At 42.6% G+C, this 19,380-nt stretch overlaps 1 protein-coding gene across 1 annotated transcript in view; it reads right to left on the reverse strand.

Moving 5' to 3' along the window:
* LOC122555119 overlaps positions 1 to 19,380 on the reverse strand; it is a 212,980-nt gene that overhangs the window by 178,999 nt on the left and 14,601 nt on the right. Inside the window, exon 3 of the mRNA XM_043700821.1 lies at positions 9,147 to 9,228. Within this exon, the coding sequence (XP_043556756.1) occupies positions 9,147 to 9,228 (82 nt within the window). The remainder of the gene's footprint in view (positions 1 to 9,146; positions 9,229 to 19,380) is intronic.

A 19,380-nucleotide genomic window follows, 5' to 3' on the forward strand; every position in this document is an offset into this window, starting at 1 on the left:
TGGTTGTCAACAATCACTTAATGAAGGAGCAGCGCTCCGAAAGCTCGAGCTTCCAAATAAACCTATTGAACAATAACCTGGTGTTGTGCGATTTTTAACTTTGGAGAATGCTGAACAGTCATGCACAACAAGGTGACAAGTTCATTAGCTGATCTGCCAGACAAGCTGCCATTCTTCTCAATGCTCCAATCTTGCAGAAATTATGGAGTGATTGCCAATTCACCAGTCTCTGCTCCATCTCTCTCTGTCCTCCTGCAGCTCAGAGCGTTGGCTTCTCTGCAAGCTAATGAGCCCTGCCGACACATGCAAATGCTCTTCAGAAAACTGACCCAAGAAAATCAGTCATTTATTGTGATCTTCCCTATGGCCAATGGTAAGGTCACTGTCCAATTAAAGAGACAGGCAGACTCGTGAAGCTGAGTGGTCAATCAGAGGCATCGCAGTTTGAAAGGAGCAGCAGCTGCAAAGAAGGTAAAGTAAGGGAGAGTGCTTAAACCGCAGGCACCCTCTTTCCAACATCTTAAGATTTAAACTAAAAGTTGATCTTTGTAAACACTGTGAGATGGGGAAACTCAGCAGAGGACAACGTATGGCTTTTGCAGAACCAGTGATGCTCTGGAAACTGGCTGGAACGTTAATGCTGTTCTCCCTCCCTACTCAAAATTCACCCTCCAGAGGCACTATCATTGCTGCCTCTTCATCTGCTGCACTCTGTGTGCACACGTCAGCTACTGCCTTCTGCCATCCCTGTTAGAAAAATACAGCAACTCGTCAAGATAACTCCAAAAATACCCCACAGTAATATTAAACTACATTGGAAAAGTTTCAGAAATTCAACTCATTTGTAATCAGTGCTCATCCAGCTACAACATGCTTGTTTTTGCTTAGATGAATTAATAACCCAGGTATTGTCAGATTTGACTAAATTTGGGATCTTTGCATCATATCAGCTATTGAGCCATGTGTTGTCAGGTAGGTGCTGAATCAAAGTATTACAATGCACACCGGGAACTCCCCTGTCCCCATATCCTTGTGAGATCCCTAAAGGGGATCTGGTGATGTTACTGATGGTGCAATTATATAGAATTGTGGGGGGGGAGGTCTGTTGCATCACTTACCTTTCTGGCTTCTTTCCCCCCCAGTACAGATTATCCCTCCCAGCTATATCTCCTTCACCAGGAACCATTAATGCTGCACCCAAGAATAAATGAGCTCTCTGCACCATCCTCAAGCATAGCTAAGTGGAACATCACAGCTTCAGTGGAAATGCTGTGTGACGACTATACCATTTCATGAAAACTGGTCCTAATCCGTACTTTAATATTAAACATGCAAGTCTGAATTTAAGTGTTTAAATCACAACGATCATCAATTAATCCCACAATTGCAGATTCTCTAACAGCAGATTCTTACTGGCACAGCAGCACTTGTTCTCACCCTTTCCCCAAAATAACCTCTCTAAATTCTTATTCTAAGCCCTCCTGTTAATGCAGCTAAACTTGAAAACACTGTACAAAGGACTGTGAATTACTCTCCATAGAGAAGCACAGAACCTCGTTATACTAACTCTCTGTGACAGCTTGAATTGTACAGTATTGAATGTACTGGAGTTGAGTTTTGGAATCACGTCCAAACCCGAGTCTAAATTAACTTGGAATTTATTTAATTGTGTGTGTGTTCAATAACTGCTATTTTTGGCTCTTGTGAGAAAAGAACAGCACTGCCACCAAGCTGAATTTAAGAGTCAGTATGCACAAAGTTCAGAAAAGATGTCTTATGTTGTAAACCGCGTAGTAAGTTTAATATTGAAAGGATTAATCAAAATAATATACATCATTTAAATAAAGTGTTGTGGCTGATGTTGCAAATTACATGGATTTTATGACATGGTGTACACAGGTAGATGTATATAAGTTTCTGGCACACAGCACATATCTTTAATAACTTGTTGGAAGCACTGTGGCTAGACTGTTATGTGGCGGAAACCGGGAAGGGGGTAATGATTACTCCCTGTGATTTGGGGGCATTCCTGATTCCCTGGCATTCAGGCAATAGATGGCAGGTGTATGGGGGCGTGTGGGGTTGGGGGGAGGAGGGGGGAGGAGTGATGATTATGCACCATCATTTCAAATAACTAGTGGCCTCAGCCTCATTCCCTATATTTGGCAGACGTTTAGTTAATTACTGCAGCAGTTAGGTCTGAAACCCATTGCACATATTGCTAGTGCCTTTATGCTTATCAGCAGAAATGGAATATCCAAGGTGCCTTGCTGCGCATCTTTAAGAATAAAGTGTTAACAATCAAATTGCCTTGATTCGTGGAACAATAGGCTTTCCAAAATAAAAGGAAAGTAGCACTGCTCTACAAACGTATGCTGTGATCAAAGTACCTGATTATTATTTACACAGGAGTTTAAATTCTTCATACAAATGAAGGCGTGTAATGGACAAGAGTTGCTGTGGCCCAGTGGTAGTGTCCCTACTTCTAAGCCAGACAGTTTGGATTAAAGTCTCACCTGCACTGGATGTATTACATTATAAGTCTCACATGTATTAACAGGTTAATTAAAATAACTACATGGTCTATATGTTTAGAAAATGATTCAAGATTTAAACATCACCTCTTTGCCTCGCATTTTAATTTTTTTCAACTCCTTCCTGTACTTTCAATAAACCTTCTCCTTATTAATTGAAAGCCCTTCCAAATAGTCATAAGCTTCCTTTTATTGTTTTATTTTAACTTTTATTTCCAATTTCGTCCAGGACACATTATCATTATTTCCAACTTTTCCCTTCATGCCTAGTTTGCCTAAGGAATGAAGCAAATGAACATGGAATCATAGCGATCTCCCCTTCGGCCCAGCAAGTCCACACAGGTCAAAAACAACCACCTAAATATCCTAATCTCACTCTCCATTTCTTGGCCCATAGCCTTGTATGCCTTGGCATCACAAGGGCAGATCAAAAACATCTTAACAATTACCAGAGTTTCTACGTCTACTATCCTTAGAGGCAGTGAGTTTCACATTCCCACCATCCTCTGGGTGAAAAAGATTTTCCTCACTTTCCTCTAAAACTTCTTCTTCTTCCTTTAGCTATCTCTTCCTTGAATGTGTTCTGTTGCGCTGTCTCTGATGTAATTTGCAACCACCTTGTACAAACTATCTGTGCTGGGTTCCTTCCGAAGTCATTGAAATTTGCTTTTACAAGTAGATTATTTTTGCCTTAAATATTTTAGGTCTTCTTCGATGATAACACTCAGGAACACACAAAATCAGAGTAGTGAAAGGCTTTTCAGCCCATTAAGCTACTGAGACAGCAGCACTATGGTCCTCTGGGACTATGGTGACTGAAGTTTACTAATAAATCCCTTAACTCAAATTTCCAGTTCCAGCTGTCTTCCTGCACTTATAATCAACCTCAACCAAATATAAAACATGCATCTTGGATCCATTCTTTTTGTCCAAACTGAAAGGGATATTAAAACAAATTATCATCACTGATATGGGCACCTTCATTATAAGGTCATTAATGAATCTTGGTATACTGCACATCCGAGGATGGTCTGTTCTGTGAGTGGTTCCAGATTGCGCTGTCCTAAAAACTATCCTAAAAATATTCAATGAACTCATTATCCAATTGATCTTTATCAATCTGATTTGCCCAATATACCTGTAGATCAAAACCACCCATGATTATTGCCATATATTTCTCACAAGCCCCCAGTGCTTTGTCCCACAACATAGTTACTGTTGGTGGAGGGGGCTATAAATCATACCACAAGCAACATTTTACTTTTATGATTTCTCAACTCTACTAAAACTGATTCTAATTCTTGATCTCCAGAACTAAGGGAATGTCTCTCCGTTGTACAAATGTCATTCTCAGCAATAGAGCTAACTTTCCACATTTTCTAAGTTTCCTTTCCTTTCTCCATGCCATGAACATGGCCACAAGACCATAAGATACAGGAGCAGAATTAGGCTATTCGGCCCATCAAGTTTTCTCTGCCTTTCGATCATGGCCAATTAATGTTTCTCAACCCCATTCTCCTGCCTTCTCCCCTAACCTTTAATCCCCTTTGATTTTTGTCATATTGCAACAATGTCTCTGTCAAGGCTACCATATCTTACCATTTGTGCTGTCAATGATTGCTGCCTGTATTCAAATAGTGTTAGTTCTGCCTTTTTTAAACTGTTTGTAACTTCTGGCTTTGTCTGTTGAATTCTTAGGTTTGTATACTCCTTCGCTTCCTGCCCATGCTCAGATCATTACTTGCCTTATTATTATCTTGCTCTTTTGCCTTGACTCTTCAATTTAATTTATCACATCTTCCCAAACTTTATCTCTCACTCCCATTACTTAGTTCAATATCCTCTCTATTACCCAGTTATTCAACTCATCAATATGGTTCACGTGATGACTGTCCCAACCGAGCCCCCCATTTGTCCCAGTACTGGTGTCAGTGCCCAAAACCTACTTCTCCCACATCATATCTTTCAGCAACACATTTAACTTTTTTTTAAATGCATTTTTACTGAAATAAAGGAATTTTTTGGATATTACAAAAAATACAAAACAACACAATTCAAAACAATACAAAGAAACCCACTAATTACATAAATAAATGATGATTAGATTAGATTCTCTACAGTGTGGGAACAGGCCCTTCGGCCCAACAAGTCCACACCGACCCTCCGAAGAGTAACCCACCCAGACCCATTTCCCTCTGACTAATGCACCTAAAACTATGGGCAATTTAGCATGGCCAATTCACCTGATCTGCATATTTTTGGTCTGTGGGAGGAAACTGGAGCACCCAGAGGAAACTCACACAGACACAGGGAGAATGTGCAAACGCCACCCACAGTCGCCTGAGGTTGGAATTGAACTTGGGTCCCTGGAGCTGTGAGGCAGCAGTGCTAACCACTGAACCACCGTGTCATCCCAAAAATGTAACAGCCCTCCCTGGCGGGGAATTGAATCCCAGTCTCCCACATGACAGGCAGGAATACTAACCACTAAACTACCAAGGCACTCACTTGGTAGAATACTAACTAATAATTAACAACTAACTATTAAATCATGACAGTAACAATATTAATACAGCTCAATGAAACAAAGTAATAGCCCTCAAGCATCGAGAGCATAAATTTACACATATTCATGTGTTCGTAGTTCTTCCTCTCTGGATGCCAGACTCGTGAAACAGAATTGTCATGACTATATAAAGGCCTTGATTAATATGGCAGACAAATCTGTACCCAAGTAGTCCAAAAAGGGCTGCCACGGCTTATAAAAATTCTCAGTTTAATGGTGCACCATACTTGGAAGAAAGTCCAAAGGGATGTGTTCCATGACTAGCTTATGCAAAAACAAAGGTAAATGAAATTTTCAGGTTCTGTAGCTCTTTTACTCTTTTTTTACTCACAGTAACATATATATGGGACAGGTTCTAGCTCTGTGCTGCCAATGTTGTGGCAGAGCCCAGCAACACGATCCTCTGAGGTCGTCGCCATCTTGGATCCCCCACATTTAACTCTTTAATGTCATTTATCTTTGGACAATTTACTTGTGAGTGGGTTATAACCCAGATATTACTATCTTTGAAATTCTGCTTTTTAACTTGGCTGTTCGTACAGCCTCAGCAGAACCTCTTTCCTAATTGTGGCTATGTTGTTAGCACTTATATAGGCCACAACTATCAGATCATCCCTCTCCCAGTGGAAGTTCCTCTCCAATCCAGAACAAATGTCCTGAACCTTGGCTTCAGGCAGGTAACACTGCCTTCTGAATTCTCACTGCTGGCTACAGAGAACTGTATTTAACTCTTCGACTGTACTGTCCCCTACCATCAGTATATTTCTGATGACTTCCTCCATTTGAATGGCTTCTTGTGCCATGCAGTACCAGTTCCATCCGTACAGGCTGTAAGAACCTCAAACCTGTTCAACAATTGCCAAATCCAAGTGAAGCACTTCTAACGTCCACAAAACTGCCTCACTTCCAGTTACGATCCCTGGCCCTTGCCCATGTACATGAATGCACTATCTCTTGAAGAGATAACAGCTCAGTAAAGCTTGTGGAGTAATAGAACAACCATGCTGAACGTTTCAACTTCCACATTTAAATGTATATGTATAAGTCCAGTGCAGTTAATCAAAATGTTAAACACTGCCAGGATCCCCAATATTCCTCCCACAATTTCTCAATTATTATTTTTCTTATCGAGATTCAAGCATTGAAAATCATTTTGGGAAAGATCAAACTACTAAATTCACCAAAAACTTTAAAATATACCATCGACCTCATTTATTCAGTTTTATAAACATGCTGCTAGTTACATTATTGGAAGACATAACAAGAGACTGATTACAAAAAAGTCTCAATTTAAATTACCTGAAAATACTTCAGCAATAGTGTAAAAACAATGGGATTACTATTGAATATTCAAGCAAGATAAATAGATGCAAATGTATGCAGCACTGTCAGGCTGGTCCGAGCTCACCAGCATGAAGCCACTTTAAGTTCAGAATCTTTCCTCCGCCTCCGCCGTATCTGCTCCCAGGAGGAACAGTTCCACCAAAGGAACACACCAGATGGCCTCCTTCTTTAGAGACCGCAATTTCCCTTCCCACGTGGTTAAAGATGCCCTCCAACGCATCTCGTCCACGTCCCGCTCGTCCGCCCTCAGATCCCACCCCTCCAACCGTAACAAGGACAGAACGCCCCTGGTACTCATCTTCACCCTATCAACCTTCGCATAAGCCAAATCATCCTCCGACATTTCCACCACCTTCAAATAGACCCCACCACCAGGGATATATTTCCCTCCCCACCCCTTTCCGCCTTCCGCAAAGACCGTTCCCTCTGTGACTACCTGGTCAGGTCCACGCCCTCCCTTCAACCCACCCTCCCATCCTGGCACTTTCCCCTGCCACTGCAGGAATTGCAAAACCTGCGCCCACATGACCTCCCTCACCTCCATCCAAGGCCCTAAAGGAGCTTTCCACATCCATCAAAGTTTTACCTGCACATCCACTAATATCATTTATTGTATCCGTTGCTCCCGATGCGGTCTTCTCTACATTGGGGAGACTGGACACCTCCTAGCTTTAGGGAACATCTCTGGGACACCCGCACCAATCAACCACACCGCCCTGTGGCCCAACATTTCAGCTCTCCTTCCCACTCTGCCGAGGACATGGAGGTCCTGAGCCTCCTTCACCGCCGCTCCCTCACCACCAGACGCCTGGAGGAAGAACACATCATCTTCCGCCTCGGAACACTTCAACCCCAGGGCATCAATGTGGACTTCAACAGTTTCCTCATTTCCCTTTCCCCGACCTCACCCCAGTTCCAAACTTCCAGCTCAGCACTGTCCCCATGACTTGTCCTACCTGCCGATCTTCTTTTCCACCTATCCAGTCCACCCTCCCCTCTGATCTATCACTTTCATCCCCTCCCCCACTCACCTATTGTACTCTATGCTACTTTCTCCCCAGCCCCACCCTCCTCTCATTTATCTCTCCAGGCTCTCTGCCTGTATTCCTGATGAAGGGCTTTTGCCCGAAACATCGATTTTACTGCTCCTCGGATGCTGCTTTTCCAGCACCACCTCTAATCTAGAATCTGGTTTCCAGCATCTGCAGTCATTGTTTTTACTTAATCTTTTTAAATTGCCTGATCCACTCTGAATTTGTATCAATGATGTCAGGCTAGTGAGGGATTACAGCAGGGGATTGTTGATAGGGCCTTGGGTGATGTTGTCAAACAGAGAGACCTCGGGGTTGAGATACATAGTTCTTTGAAAGTTGCGTCAGAGGTAGACAGGGTGGTTAAGAAGATGTTCAGCATGCTCGCCTGCATTGCTCAAATCATTCAGTATCCGAGTTGGGATGTCATGTTTAAGGTTGTACAGGACATTGGTGTGGCCATTTCTTGGAGTCCTGCTATAAGAAGGATACTATTAAATTAGAGAGGGTTCCGAAAAGATTGACCAGGATGTTGCCAGAACTGGAGGGTTTGAGTTAGAAGGACAGGCTGGGACTGGTTTTCATTAAAGCATAGGAGGTTGAGGGGTTATCTTATAGATGTTTATAAAATCATTAGGGGCATAGATAAGGTGAATGGCAAAGATTGTTTCCCCGAGGGTGGGGAGTTCAAAACTGAGGGGCATATTTTTAAGGTGAGAGGAGAAAGATTTAAAAGCAGCAGCCGGGAAACGTGGAAACATTGGAACGCTGCAGAACCTGTTAAATTTCACAACTGGACCTTATTTGGATTTTTCTATTCAGTTTCCCATCTGGCAGCTGATCAGGTTTCGTGACTATGAGACTGTCAAAGGGAAAGCCTGATGCTTAACGCCACAACTGGGGGTCAGAGAGAAGGGAGAGAAGTAACTCTTGCAAGGATGGGATTTGGCAGCTGTCTTGAAGGGTCTGCAGGTTACATGGAATGAAGCAGATCATCGCAGGTTAGCTGAGAAGGATATTGAAAGCACTCCTCCTTGCTTGGCTCAAGAGCACTGCTGCAAAGGCACTCTGCAATACAGCAACAGACATTCGGACCAACTCACCCATGCCGAACAGGAGCAACCCTTTCACACACAGCGTGGTTACATGTGGAATGAGCTATCAGAGGAACTGGCAGCTACAGTTAGAACATTTAAAAGACATTTGGATAGGGACATGAATAGGAAAGATTTAGAGGGATACGGATCAAACACAGGCAAGCGGGACTAGTTTAGTTTGGGAAACCTGATTGACATGGATGAGCTGGACCAAAGGGTCTGTTTCCATCCCGTAGGACTCTATGAATAACCTCTGCCATTTTTAGACCATCATACTTGGACATAGAAGGAACTTTTAACATTACTGAATCATCTCATGATGTTATGAGCAATTAAATACTTTTAGAGCCTTTGCAATTTATAAAAAAAATAACAAAAATAGACTAGCAGAGGAATTGCCTGTACTTCTCATCATCATTCTTGCTTTGGTCTAACTTTAAGATTCTTGTAAAAGAATATTTAGAAGCAATTATTCACAACACAGATTAGATTATCGAGCATCAAAGGGCTTAGCTTGTGGGATGCCTTGAAAATTATATATAAACGATAATCATCATTTTCTAAAGTCACTTACTGTAAGCTTCAATTTAACTTGATTCAGGTGATACCATTCCAGCACCTTTTCAAACAGTTTCGGTTGTTCATAAGGATCATTCCTATCGGAGAAAGTAGATGATTAAAATAAACAAACAAATAGATTTCATAATTAAATTAAACTTCCTATTAAGAAAAACGTTACTTTTACAGCAGGAAAGTTAACCATTTCATATTGTCCCTCACACAATTTATTGTCGGCAAAAGTGAGGACTGCAGATGCTGGAGATCAGAGTCTAGACTAGTGTGGTGCTGGAAAAGCACAGCAGGTCAGGCAGCATCCGAGGAGCAGCAGAGAGGAGGATGAAACGGATAGGTGGGAAGGGAGATTGGCAGGTAGGACAGGTCATGGGGACGGTGCTGAGCTGGAAGGTTGGAACTGAGGTAAGGTGGGGGGAGGGGAAATGAGAAAACTGGTGAAGTATGTAATGTATTGTATGTACGTCAAGGAAATGAACATAAATATGTGAAATAAGATTTATGGATCATAAATTCTTCAACAGGTATCTCATTCTCAAAACTCAAACCTCTTATTGCAATGGCTTTAACTCCCCCTTTTCTCTTCTGCCTTAAAATTTTTAGATGCATTGCAGAAATTATAACTCTAATAAATGGGTGGAAGTTAAATTCTAAAATATGAGAAATTTGACCCTGACTGATTGCAAATCTAATTTGTATTCTGATTTAAGTGAGGCAAATAAATAATCTGCTCTTAAAAGGCAAGTCAGCAATTATATCATGTCAATGTATCTCTGATTTTATCACCCATTTAGATTTATCAGCTGTAGATAGGCGTTCTCAAAAGTTTGGAAATCCAGCCGTTAAAAGGAACCAAGAGTTGCCACTTCCTCCAGTTAAGTAGGAGGCTGAGGGGTGACCTTATAGAGGTTTATAATATCATGAGGGCCTTAGATAGGTGAATAGTCAAGCTCTTTTCCCCAGGCTAGTGAAGTCCAAAATTGGAGGGCATAGACTTAAGTTGAGAGGGAAAAGATTTAAAAGGAAGCCCAGGAGCAATGTTTTCACACACCCTTTCATCACAACCCATGGTTGCCAGAGAAAGTGGTGGAGGTGGGTACAATGACTATATTTTTGAACAAAATCACATTTTGACAGTTACATGGATAGGAAAGGTTTAGAGGGATATGGGGCAAACACAGGCAAATGGCACTAGTTCAGAAAGCTTGGTCGGCATTGGTCCGAAGTGTCTGTTGCTATACTGTAGAGTGCCTTTGCAGCAGTGCTCTTGAGCCAAGCAAGGAGGAGTGCTTTCACTATCCTTCTCAGCTAACCTGCGATGATCTGCTTCATTCCATGTAATCTGCAGACCCTTCAAGACAGCTGCCAAATCCCATCCTTGCAAGAGTTACTTCTCTCCCTTCTCTATGACGTTCAGTTGTGGCCTTAAGCATCAGGCTTTCCCTTTGATGGTCTCACAGTCACGAAACTTGTTCAGCTGCCAGATGGGAAACTGAATAGAAAAATCCAAATAAGGTCCAGTTGTTAGATTTAACAGGTCCTTCAGCGTTCCAATGTTTCCATGTTTGCCAGCTGCTAATGGTCACCACTGCCAACCTCTCCATATTTGGCCAAGCCTTAACCCAATTGATTGAGTTTGCGATCCTGAGGGGCTGGAGTCAACTGTGCTTCTATTATTAAACCTGAATATTTCCACAGAATATCTGGGCCCAGGCATAAACAGATAATCTGGAAAGAGAACTTCAGGAAACAGCAGCTCCAAAAGATCTGATATGCTGGGTCGATCAGCAGATAAGCCATTGGAGATGATTGGGATGGGAGGAGGTCACGGCAAGACCCATTCCCCACACTGAATCAGATTATCACATTGAGAAGATTTTGCAGATGTTTAAAAACGGCAGATGGACAGGTGACATCCATTCAACTCAAGAATAGCATTGTGTGCCCCTCTTTTACACTTCTTGATGGCATACTTCAGGAATTAAATTGTTTTAAAGGTCCCAAGGTCGCTTTGGACCCTGTCAGCCATGGGGTGGAGGTGGGGGGGTCCTCGGGTGAGGAAAGAGGAGGACACGGCAGAGTTATCTGGAAGGCAGTGATATCAGAACGCATTCAACAGAGGCAAAGGAACTGAAAGAATGAAATGGAATCCATGCAAGGAACACACTGTGAGGAATTCTGATCAAGGGAATTGTGGACATTGCTGGGTCTATAGTGGACATATGTTCCCCAAAATTGAAAACAGTGCAGTAAAGGGAAGGGAAGAGTCAGACTGGACCAGTTGAAGGTGAGAGGAGGATGAAAATTGACAAAACAAACTGACTAAATTTTAAATTCCAAACAAGAATAGGAAGAAGCACTGACATCCATCTGCTGAGTTACTCCAGTATTTTCTTTTTGTCAGAGCAACAATCTTTCTTCTCAAACATATTCCCAATGGAACAAGTTGCCAAAGGAAATAGTTGCAGCCCCATCACTTGGAATCTTCCAGATCCATCTTTACATCATGCCCACTTTTTCGTTTTTCATTAATATAACTACCATATCAGCAGGTCATGTGTGCTTTAGTCGGCTTCATAAATGTCGATCGAACATCAACCCAATAATTTTTCTGTCATGCGCCACCAAAATTCTATCCAACCCTCCTCCCCCATTGTGCCTATAACAGGCTTTTGTCCTATGATAGGGACAAATGGCCTCTCTTTTCCTGTGCATTTTTCTGACAATTTACACCTAAACTAATAAAACAGCATTAACGTTTTTAAAAATGTCAGTCAGTTCCTTGTCCTTCAGGCAAGATACCCAGATACAGCCAAACAAATGTTGCAACAAAATGATACAGGTCTAGAAATCCAAAACACAATGATGCTATGAATAAACAGCATCTGTGAATAGAAACAGAGACAATGGAAAGATGCTCCCTTCCTTGGTGGTGTGTGTGTGTGTAATGGAGAGGAAGCTGGGGTAATTCAGAGAATGAAATTATTTCTCAACACGTTTCCATTCAAGCCATAAATGACAACCACAGAATCTCGCCACTAAGCAGCAGCTAACTTGGTCCCATAAATTTGCACCTCATTTAAACCCAACTCATTGAAACACAAGATTCTTTGGGGAATTGACAAGGTAGATACAAAAAAGATGTTTTTCCCTGTGGGAGTGTCTAGGACCACAGGGCATAATCTCAGAGGAAGGAGTTGTCCATTGAAAACAGAGATGAGGAGGATTATTTCCTCTCAAGAGGATAGTCAATCTGTGGAGTTATTTGCAACATGGGGTCATTGAGGTTGGGTCATTAAGTATACCCAATACTTAAAAATGACAGATTCCTAATCATTAATAAAATCAAAGGTCATGGGAGGAAAGCAAATGATGGAGTTGAAGATGCTCTTGTCAGTCGTGATGTCACCGAATGGCTGGGCAGACTCAATGAGCCAGCATTTTTATGGTCTTTAGATTTACAATTTACTGTCATGTGCAATTTTACAAGAAAAATTCAAAGAAAAGGGTTAAACATCGCTCTACCATGGCGCCCTTACTAATGACAGAGGTCATAAGTAAATTCATAACTGACAACAAAATTTAAATTTAAAACAAAAGTTCATCCAAGTGCATTTAAAGGCTCCTGGTCTTGGAGGAAACAAAGCAAGAAATGATATAGGTGGAAGTGAGGACTGCAGATGCTGGAGATCAGAGTCTAGATCAGAGTGGTGCCTGGAAAAGCACAGCAGGTCAGGCAGCATCCGATGAGCAGGAAAATTGACATTTCGGGCAAAAGCCCTTCATCAGGAATGAGGCTGGGAGCCTCAGGGGTGGACAGATAAATGGGAGGGGGTGGGGCTGGGGAGAGGGCAGCTGAGAGTGCAATAGATGGATGGAGGTGGGGATAAAGGTGAAAGGTCAGAGAGGAGGATGGAGCGGATAGGTGGGAAGGAAGATTGACAGGTGGGACAGGTCATGAGGATGGTGCTGAGTTGGAAGGTTGGAACTGGGATAAGGTAGGGGGAGGGGAAATGAGGAAACTGGTGAAGTCCACATTGATGCCCTGGGGTTGAAGTGTTCCGAGGCGGAAGATGAGGCGTTCTTCCTCCAGGCGTCGGGTGGTGAAGGAGTGGCTGTGGGGGAGGCCCAAGACCTGCTGTCCTTGGCAGAGTGGCAGGGGGAGTTGAAATGTTGGGCCACAGGGCGGTGTGGTTGATTGGTGCGGGTGTCCCAGAGATGTTCCCTTAAGCACTAAGGGAGAAAGGGTCCAGTCTCCCCAATGTAGAGGAGACCGCATCGGGAGCGACGGATACAATAAATGATGTTGGTGGATGTGCAGGTGAAACTTTGATGGATATGGAAGGCTCCTTTGGGGCCTTGGATGGAGGTGAGGGGGGAGATGTGGGCACAGGTTTTGCAATTCCTGCGGTGCCAGGGGAAGGTGCCAGGAAGGGAGGGTGGATTGTTGTGGGGCGTGGTCCTGACCAGGTAGTCACGGAGGTAACTGTCTTTGCGGAAATCGGATAGAGGTGGGGAGGGAAATATATCCCTGGTGGTGGGGTCCGTTTATCAGTGGCCGAAATGATGGAGGAAGATGTGATTTATATGGAGGTTGGTGGGGTGGAAGGTGAGGATGGGGGAGGGTTCTGTCCTTGTTGCGATTGGAGAGGTGGGGTTTGAGGGCGGAGGTGCGGGATGTGGATGAGATGCATTGGAGGGCATCTTCAACCATGTGGGAGGGGAAATTACAATCTTTAAAGAGGGAGGCCACCTGGTGTGTTCTATGGTGGAACTGGTCCTCCTGGGAGCAGATACAGCAGAGGCGGAGGAATTGGGAATATGGGATAGCATTTTTGCAGGAGGTAGGGTGAGGAGATGTAATCCAAGTAGCTGTGGGAGTCGGTTGGTTTGTAAAAAATGTCAGTGTTGAGTTAGTCCTCATGGATGGAGATGGAGAGGTCCAGGAAGGGGAGGGAGGTGTCAGAGATGGTCCAGGTGAATTTAAGCTCAGGGTGGTATGTGTTGGTGAAATTATGAACTGCTCAACCTCCTCGCGGGAGCACGTTGCGGCGCCGATGCGGTCATCAATGTAGCGAAGGAAGAGGTGGAGTGGTGCCAGTGTAACTACAGAAGATGGACTGTTCTACGTAGACAGCCAGAATTAAACTACCAATCCATGTCAAGAACGCTATGTCGAGATGAAAACAAAATGCCATTTCCAATGATTCTCTCTTTAACTAAGAAGCTAGGAGGCACAGATAAATCAGCATGGGGCTCTCATGGCTGGAGCTGATCAAACAGTTGTCCAGGAAAACTGATTGTTCACAACAACACCCCTGCATTCTCCTGGAGAAGGAGAGAGAAACCACCTTCACTTTAGGAGCACACCTAATTGTACTGTTGGGAAGACCACTGAACTACATAAATTCAGTGCAGGGAGGAATAGGTAAACAGCTCTTTAAAACAAAATAATCTAAATAATCTCACTGCCTTTGGCCTTTTTTTAATTTTTTCTCCCAATTGGAGGATACCAGCAAAGTTCCTAACAACTATGATCAATTTATGGCCAATTACAGATATTAAAGAATGAAAATTCTTGACCTCAAGAGGATACCACTCCAAGAGATCAGTTTGCAACAGCTGCCTGTGAGAAACAAGGCAGCATCAACTTGATTCGAACCATAACAAATATTGAAGTCATCACAGATAACTGATTAAAAAAACATGCGGCATACCCAGAAACAAATAAATCTGTTTCATTTTAGATCTGGTATTCACCCCTTGAATAATTTGTACAACAAAAAAAAAAGCTGGTTAACGACTAGAAAGCAGTAGAGTAAAACTATAAGGAAAATAAGTAACAGAAGAGCTGACTCATATCAAAGTATTTACTACACAAACTTATTCCAAGTTGACTTATCCACAGAAGAATTAAAGTATTGCATGTCCAAATAATGTAATAACCAGCCTTTAAAAGAGACTCACGTGCTTAAGTACAAAACAGAGTCAATCCCTCAGGATTAACTGTTCAGCCCTAATTTTTTCAACAAAAAAAAGTATTTAAAAGGATAGCCTTTATTTTAAATTATATGCTGCTTAACCTTTCAGTGAAAGGTGACGAAATGGATTGCTCGCTTGCCCCAACTCAGAAAGCAGTGAGTGGGAGCAAAGGGGAGATATTCAAACAGAGGATGGTGGGTATTGGTGTCCACGAGGACCAGCACTTGGATCACTCTTGTTCACTGTATATCTAACAACCTGGAACTGGAGTCCAAAACACTATGTCTAAAATTACAGAGGACACAAAATTGGAAGGAGTGGGGCTAGTTAATAATAGTAAAGGGAGCTGAAACAAATTATAGGAGGGCATGAATAAACATACAGAAAAGTCAACTAATTGGCAAATACACTACAGATAATTGTGAGGTTGTACATTTAGTAGTAAGAACACTTATTACTCAGGAATATCAGAGTCTAGATGTGAAAAAGAAACAAAGGGATCTCAGAATACAAACACACCAATCACAAATAGAAATTTGGAGATTGAAAATGCTATGAGATGTCCTGAACTGAACCTATGCTCCTATGTCCAAGGCTTTGAGTGCATGCATACAACAGCAGAGCTCAAAAGTTAACAGAAGGAAGTGAACAGCACTGGAGTCTCTGTGACAGCTACGTAGCTGATAAGGCACATTTTGCATCACACCAGTCATCGTGAAAAAGATCATAACATCAAGATCATCTCGTTAAGGCAGCCATATCTGTACAGTATTTTCGACAGGCCTCGCAATTTACTGTCATGAAGGCCTTGGTCAAGTTAACAAATACTTTTGAAAAGCTATACAGAATCATTTACTCAGTTAATGTTAGATGGAGAGGAATTTGTTAAGTGTGTACATACTGATTCAGTACCTACAAGAGAAGGTGCAAAACTTGACCTACTCTTGGGAAATAAGGCAGGGCAGGTGACTGAGGTGTCAGTGGGGGAACGCTTTGGGGCCAGCGACCATAATTCTATTAGATTTAAAATAGCGATGGAAAAGGATAGACCAGATCTAAAAGTTAAAGTCCTAAATTGGAGAAAGGCCAATTTTGAAGATATTAGGCAAGAGCTTTCAAAAGCTGACTGGGGGCAGATGTTTGCAGGTAAAGGGATGGCTGGAAAATGGGAAGCCTTCAGGAATGAGATAACACGAATCCAGAGAAAGTATATTCCTGTCAGGGTGAAAGGGAAGGCTGGTAGGTATAGGGAATGCTGGATGACTAAAGAAATTGAGGGTTTGGTTAAGAAAAAGAAGGAAACATATGTCAGGTATAGACAGGATTGATCGAGTGAATCCTTAGAAGAGTATAAAGGAAATAGGAGTATACTTAAGGGGGAAATCAGGAGGGCAAAAAGGGGACATGTGATAGCTTTGGCAAACAGACTTAATGAGAATCCAAACGGTCTTTACAAATATATTAAGGACAAAAGGGTAACTAGAGAGAGAACCTCTTTCCACCTATCACATTTCCAACTCCCCTCCTCCAAGTCCCTCCTCCCTACCTTTTATCTTCTCCTGCTGAACACTCTCTGCTCATTCCTGAAGAAGGGCCTGTGCCCGAAACGTCGAATCTCCTGTTCCCTGGATGCTGCCTGACCTGCTGTGCTGTTCCAGCAATAAAGTTTCAACTTTGATCTCCAGCATCTGCAGACCTCACTTTCTCCTCAGAGAATAGGGCTCCTCAAAGATCAGCAAGGTGATCAGTATTTACTGTGGAAAAGGATATGGAAGATATAGATTGTAGGGAAATAGATGGTGACATCTTGCAAAATGTCCGTATTATAGAGGAGGGAGTGCTGGATGTCTTGAATGCGTAAAGGTAGATAAATCCACAGGACTCGATCAGGTGTAACCTAGAACTCTTTGGGAAGCTAGAGAAGTGATTGCTGGGCCTCTTGCTGAGATATTTGTATCATCTATAGTCACAGGTGAGGTGCTGGAAGACTGGGGATTGGCTAACGTGGTGTCACTGTTTAAGAAGGGTGGTAAGGACAAGCCAGTGAGCCTGACCTCGGTGGTGGGCAGGTTGTTGGAGGGAATCCTGAGGGAGGGGATGTACATGTATTTGGAAAGGCAAGGACTGATTCGGGATAGTCAACGTGGCTTTGTGCGGGGAAAATCATGTCTCACAAATTTGACTGAGTTTTTTGAAGAAGTAACAAAGAGGATTGATGAGGGTAGAGTGGTAGATATGATCCATATAGACTTCAGTAAGGCGTTCGACAAGGTTCCCCATCGGAGACTGATTAGCAAGGTTAGGTCTCATGGAAACAGGGAGAACTAGCCATTTGGATACAGAACTGGCTCAAAGGTAGAAGTCAGGGGGTGGTGGTGGAGGGTTGTTTTTCAGACTGGAGGCTTGAGACCAGTGGAGTGCCACAAGGATCAGTGCTGGGTCCTCTACTTTTTGTCATTTATATAAATGATTTGGATGCGAGCATAAGTGGTACAGTCAGTAAGTTTGCAGATGACACCAAAATTTGAGGTGTAGTGGACAGCGAAGAGGGTTACCTCAGATTACAACAGGATCTGGACCAGATGGGCCAATGGGCTGAGAAGTGGCAGATGGAGGTTAATTCAGATAAATGCAATTTATTTTGGGAAAGAAATTCAGAGCAGGACTTATACCCTTAATGGTAAGGTCCTAGGGAGTGTTGCTGAATAAAGAGACCTTGGAGTGCAGGTTCATAGCTCCTTGAAAGTGGAGTCGCAAGTAGATAGGATAGTGAAGAAGGTGTTTGGTATGCTTTCCTTTATTGGTCAGAGTATTGAGTACAGGAGTTGGGATGTCTTGTTGTGGCTGTACAGGACATTGGTTAGGCCACTGTTGGAATATTGCATGCATATCGGAAAGATGTTGTGAAACTTGAAAGGGTTCAGAAAAGTTTCACAAGGATGTTTCCAGGATTGGAGGATTTGAGCTATAGGGAGAGGCTGAACAGGTTAGGGCTGTTTTCCCTGGAGCATCAGAGGCTGAGGGGTGACCTTATTGAGGTTTACAAAATTATGAGGGGTATGGGTAGGATAAATAGACAAAGTTTTTTTCCTTGGGGTCAGGGAGTCCAGAACTAGAGGGCATAGGTTTAGAGTGAGAAGGGAAAGATATAAGAGAGACCTAAGGGGCAACGTTTTCACACAGAGAGTGCTACGTGTATGAAATGAGCTGCCAGAGGAAGTGGTGGAGGCTGGTACAATTGCAACATTTAAAAGGCATTTGGATGGGTATATGAATAGGAAGGGTTTGGAGGGATATGGGCCAGGTGCTGGCAGGTGGGACTAGATTGGGTTGGGATATCTGGTCGGCATGGACGGGTTGGACTAAAGGGTCTGTTTCCGTGCTGTACATCTCTACGACTCTAATTGACGTACACTAGCCAGTTTCCAAGCAAAGAAGTAGCTTGTGAATATTGAAAGCTAATTGAAACATTTGTGTCTTTACAAATTCAATTTGAAGACAGTCTGTGAACAGGAACAAAATACACAATTGGCAGGAAGTTATGTTTATTATTTAATTTAGGGGTAAGCTGGGGACAGCTTTCAGTGCGAGGTTTCTAAAACATCATGGCAATTCACTTCATCTGGGGTGGTACTTGCAAATTAAACCTCTTGATTTTTTTACGCTGGTTCGGGTAACTTGGACTAAATTGCACAAAGTGTGTAACCCAGCAGAAACCCAATCAGTGATGTTAATTTATTAAAAGGGCCTGGGTCCCAAAACAATGACAAATAAATGAAGTACAATGTTCTTCAGCAGAATATGTAACACAAGGAACAAAGGAATGCAGTGCCAGAACAAACTTATATGGAATATCATCGTCTTGGTCACAAATTTCAAGAGAGTTTGAGAATGAACCATATCATCCATAACTTTAACTTTTGCCTAGGTATGGGTTATTATGGCAGCCACTGTATTAAAAAGGAGAAAGTCAGGTCTGCAGACGCTGGAGATCAAAGCTGAAACTTTATTGCTGGAACAGCACAGCAGGTCAGGCAGCATCCAGGGAACAGGAGATTCGACGTTTCGGGCACAGGCCCTTCTTCAGGACTGTATTAAAAACCAGAGTGCAGTCATGTGTGTAAATAACCAGGAGCATGAATTTCAGATGCAAACCTGAATCCTATCAATTTCATTTCTGGGATTTTGCTCATGAGAAAACATTTCTCCCTATGTATACATAAAACACATATCTATTGGGACAGAAAATGTTA

The sequence above is a fragment of the Chiloscyllium plagiosum genome, chromosome 1, assembly GCF_004010195.1.
Source record: "Chiloscyllium plagiosum isolate BGI_BamShark_2017 chromosome 1, ASM401019v2, whole genome shotgun sequence".
Lineage (NCBI taxonomy): Eukaryota > Metazoa > Chordata > Chondrichthyes > Orectolobiformes > Hemiscylliidae > Chiloscyllium > Chiloscyllium plagiosum.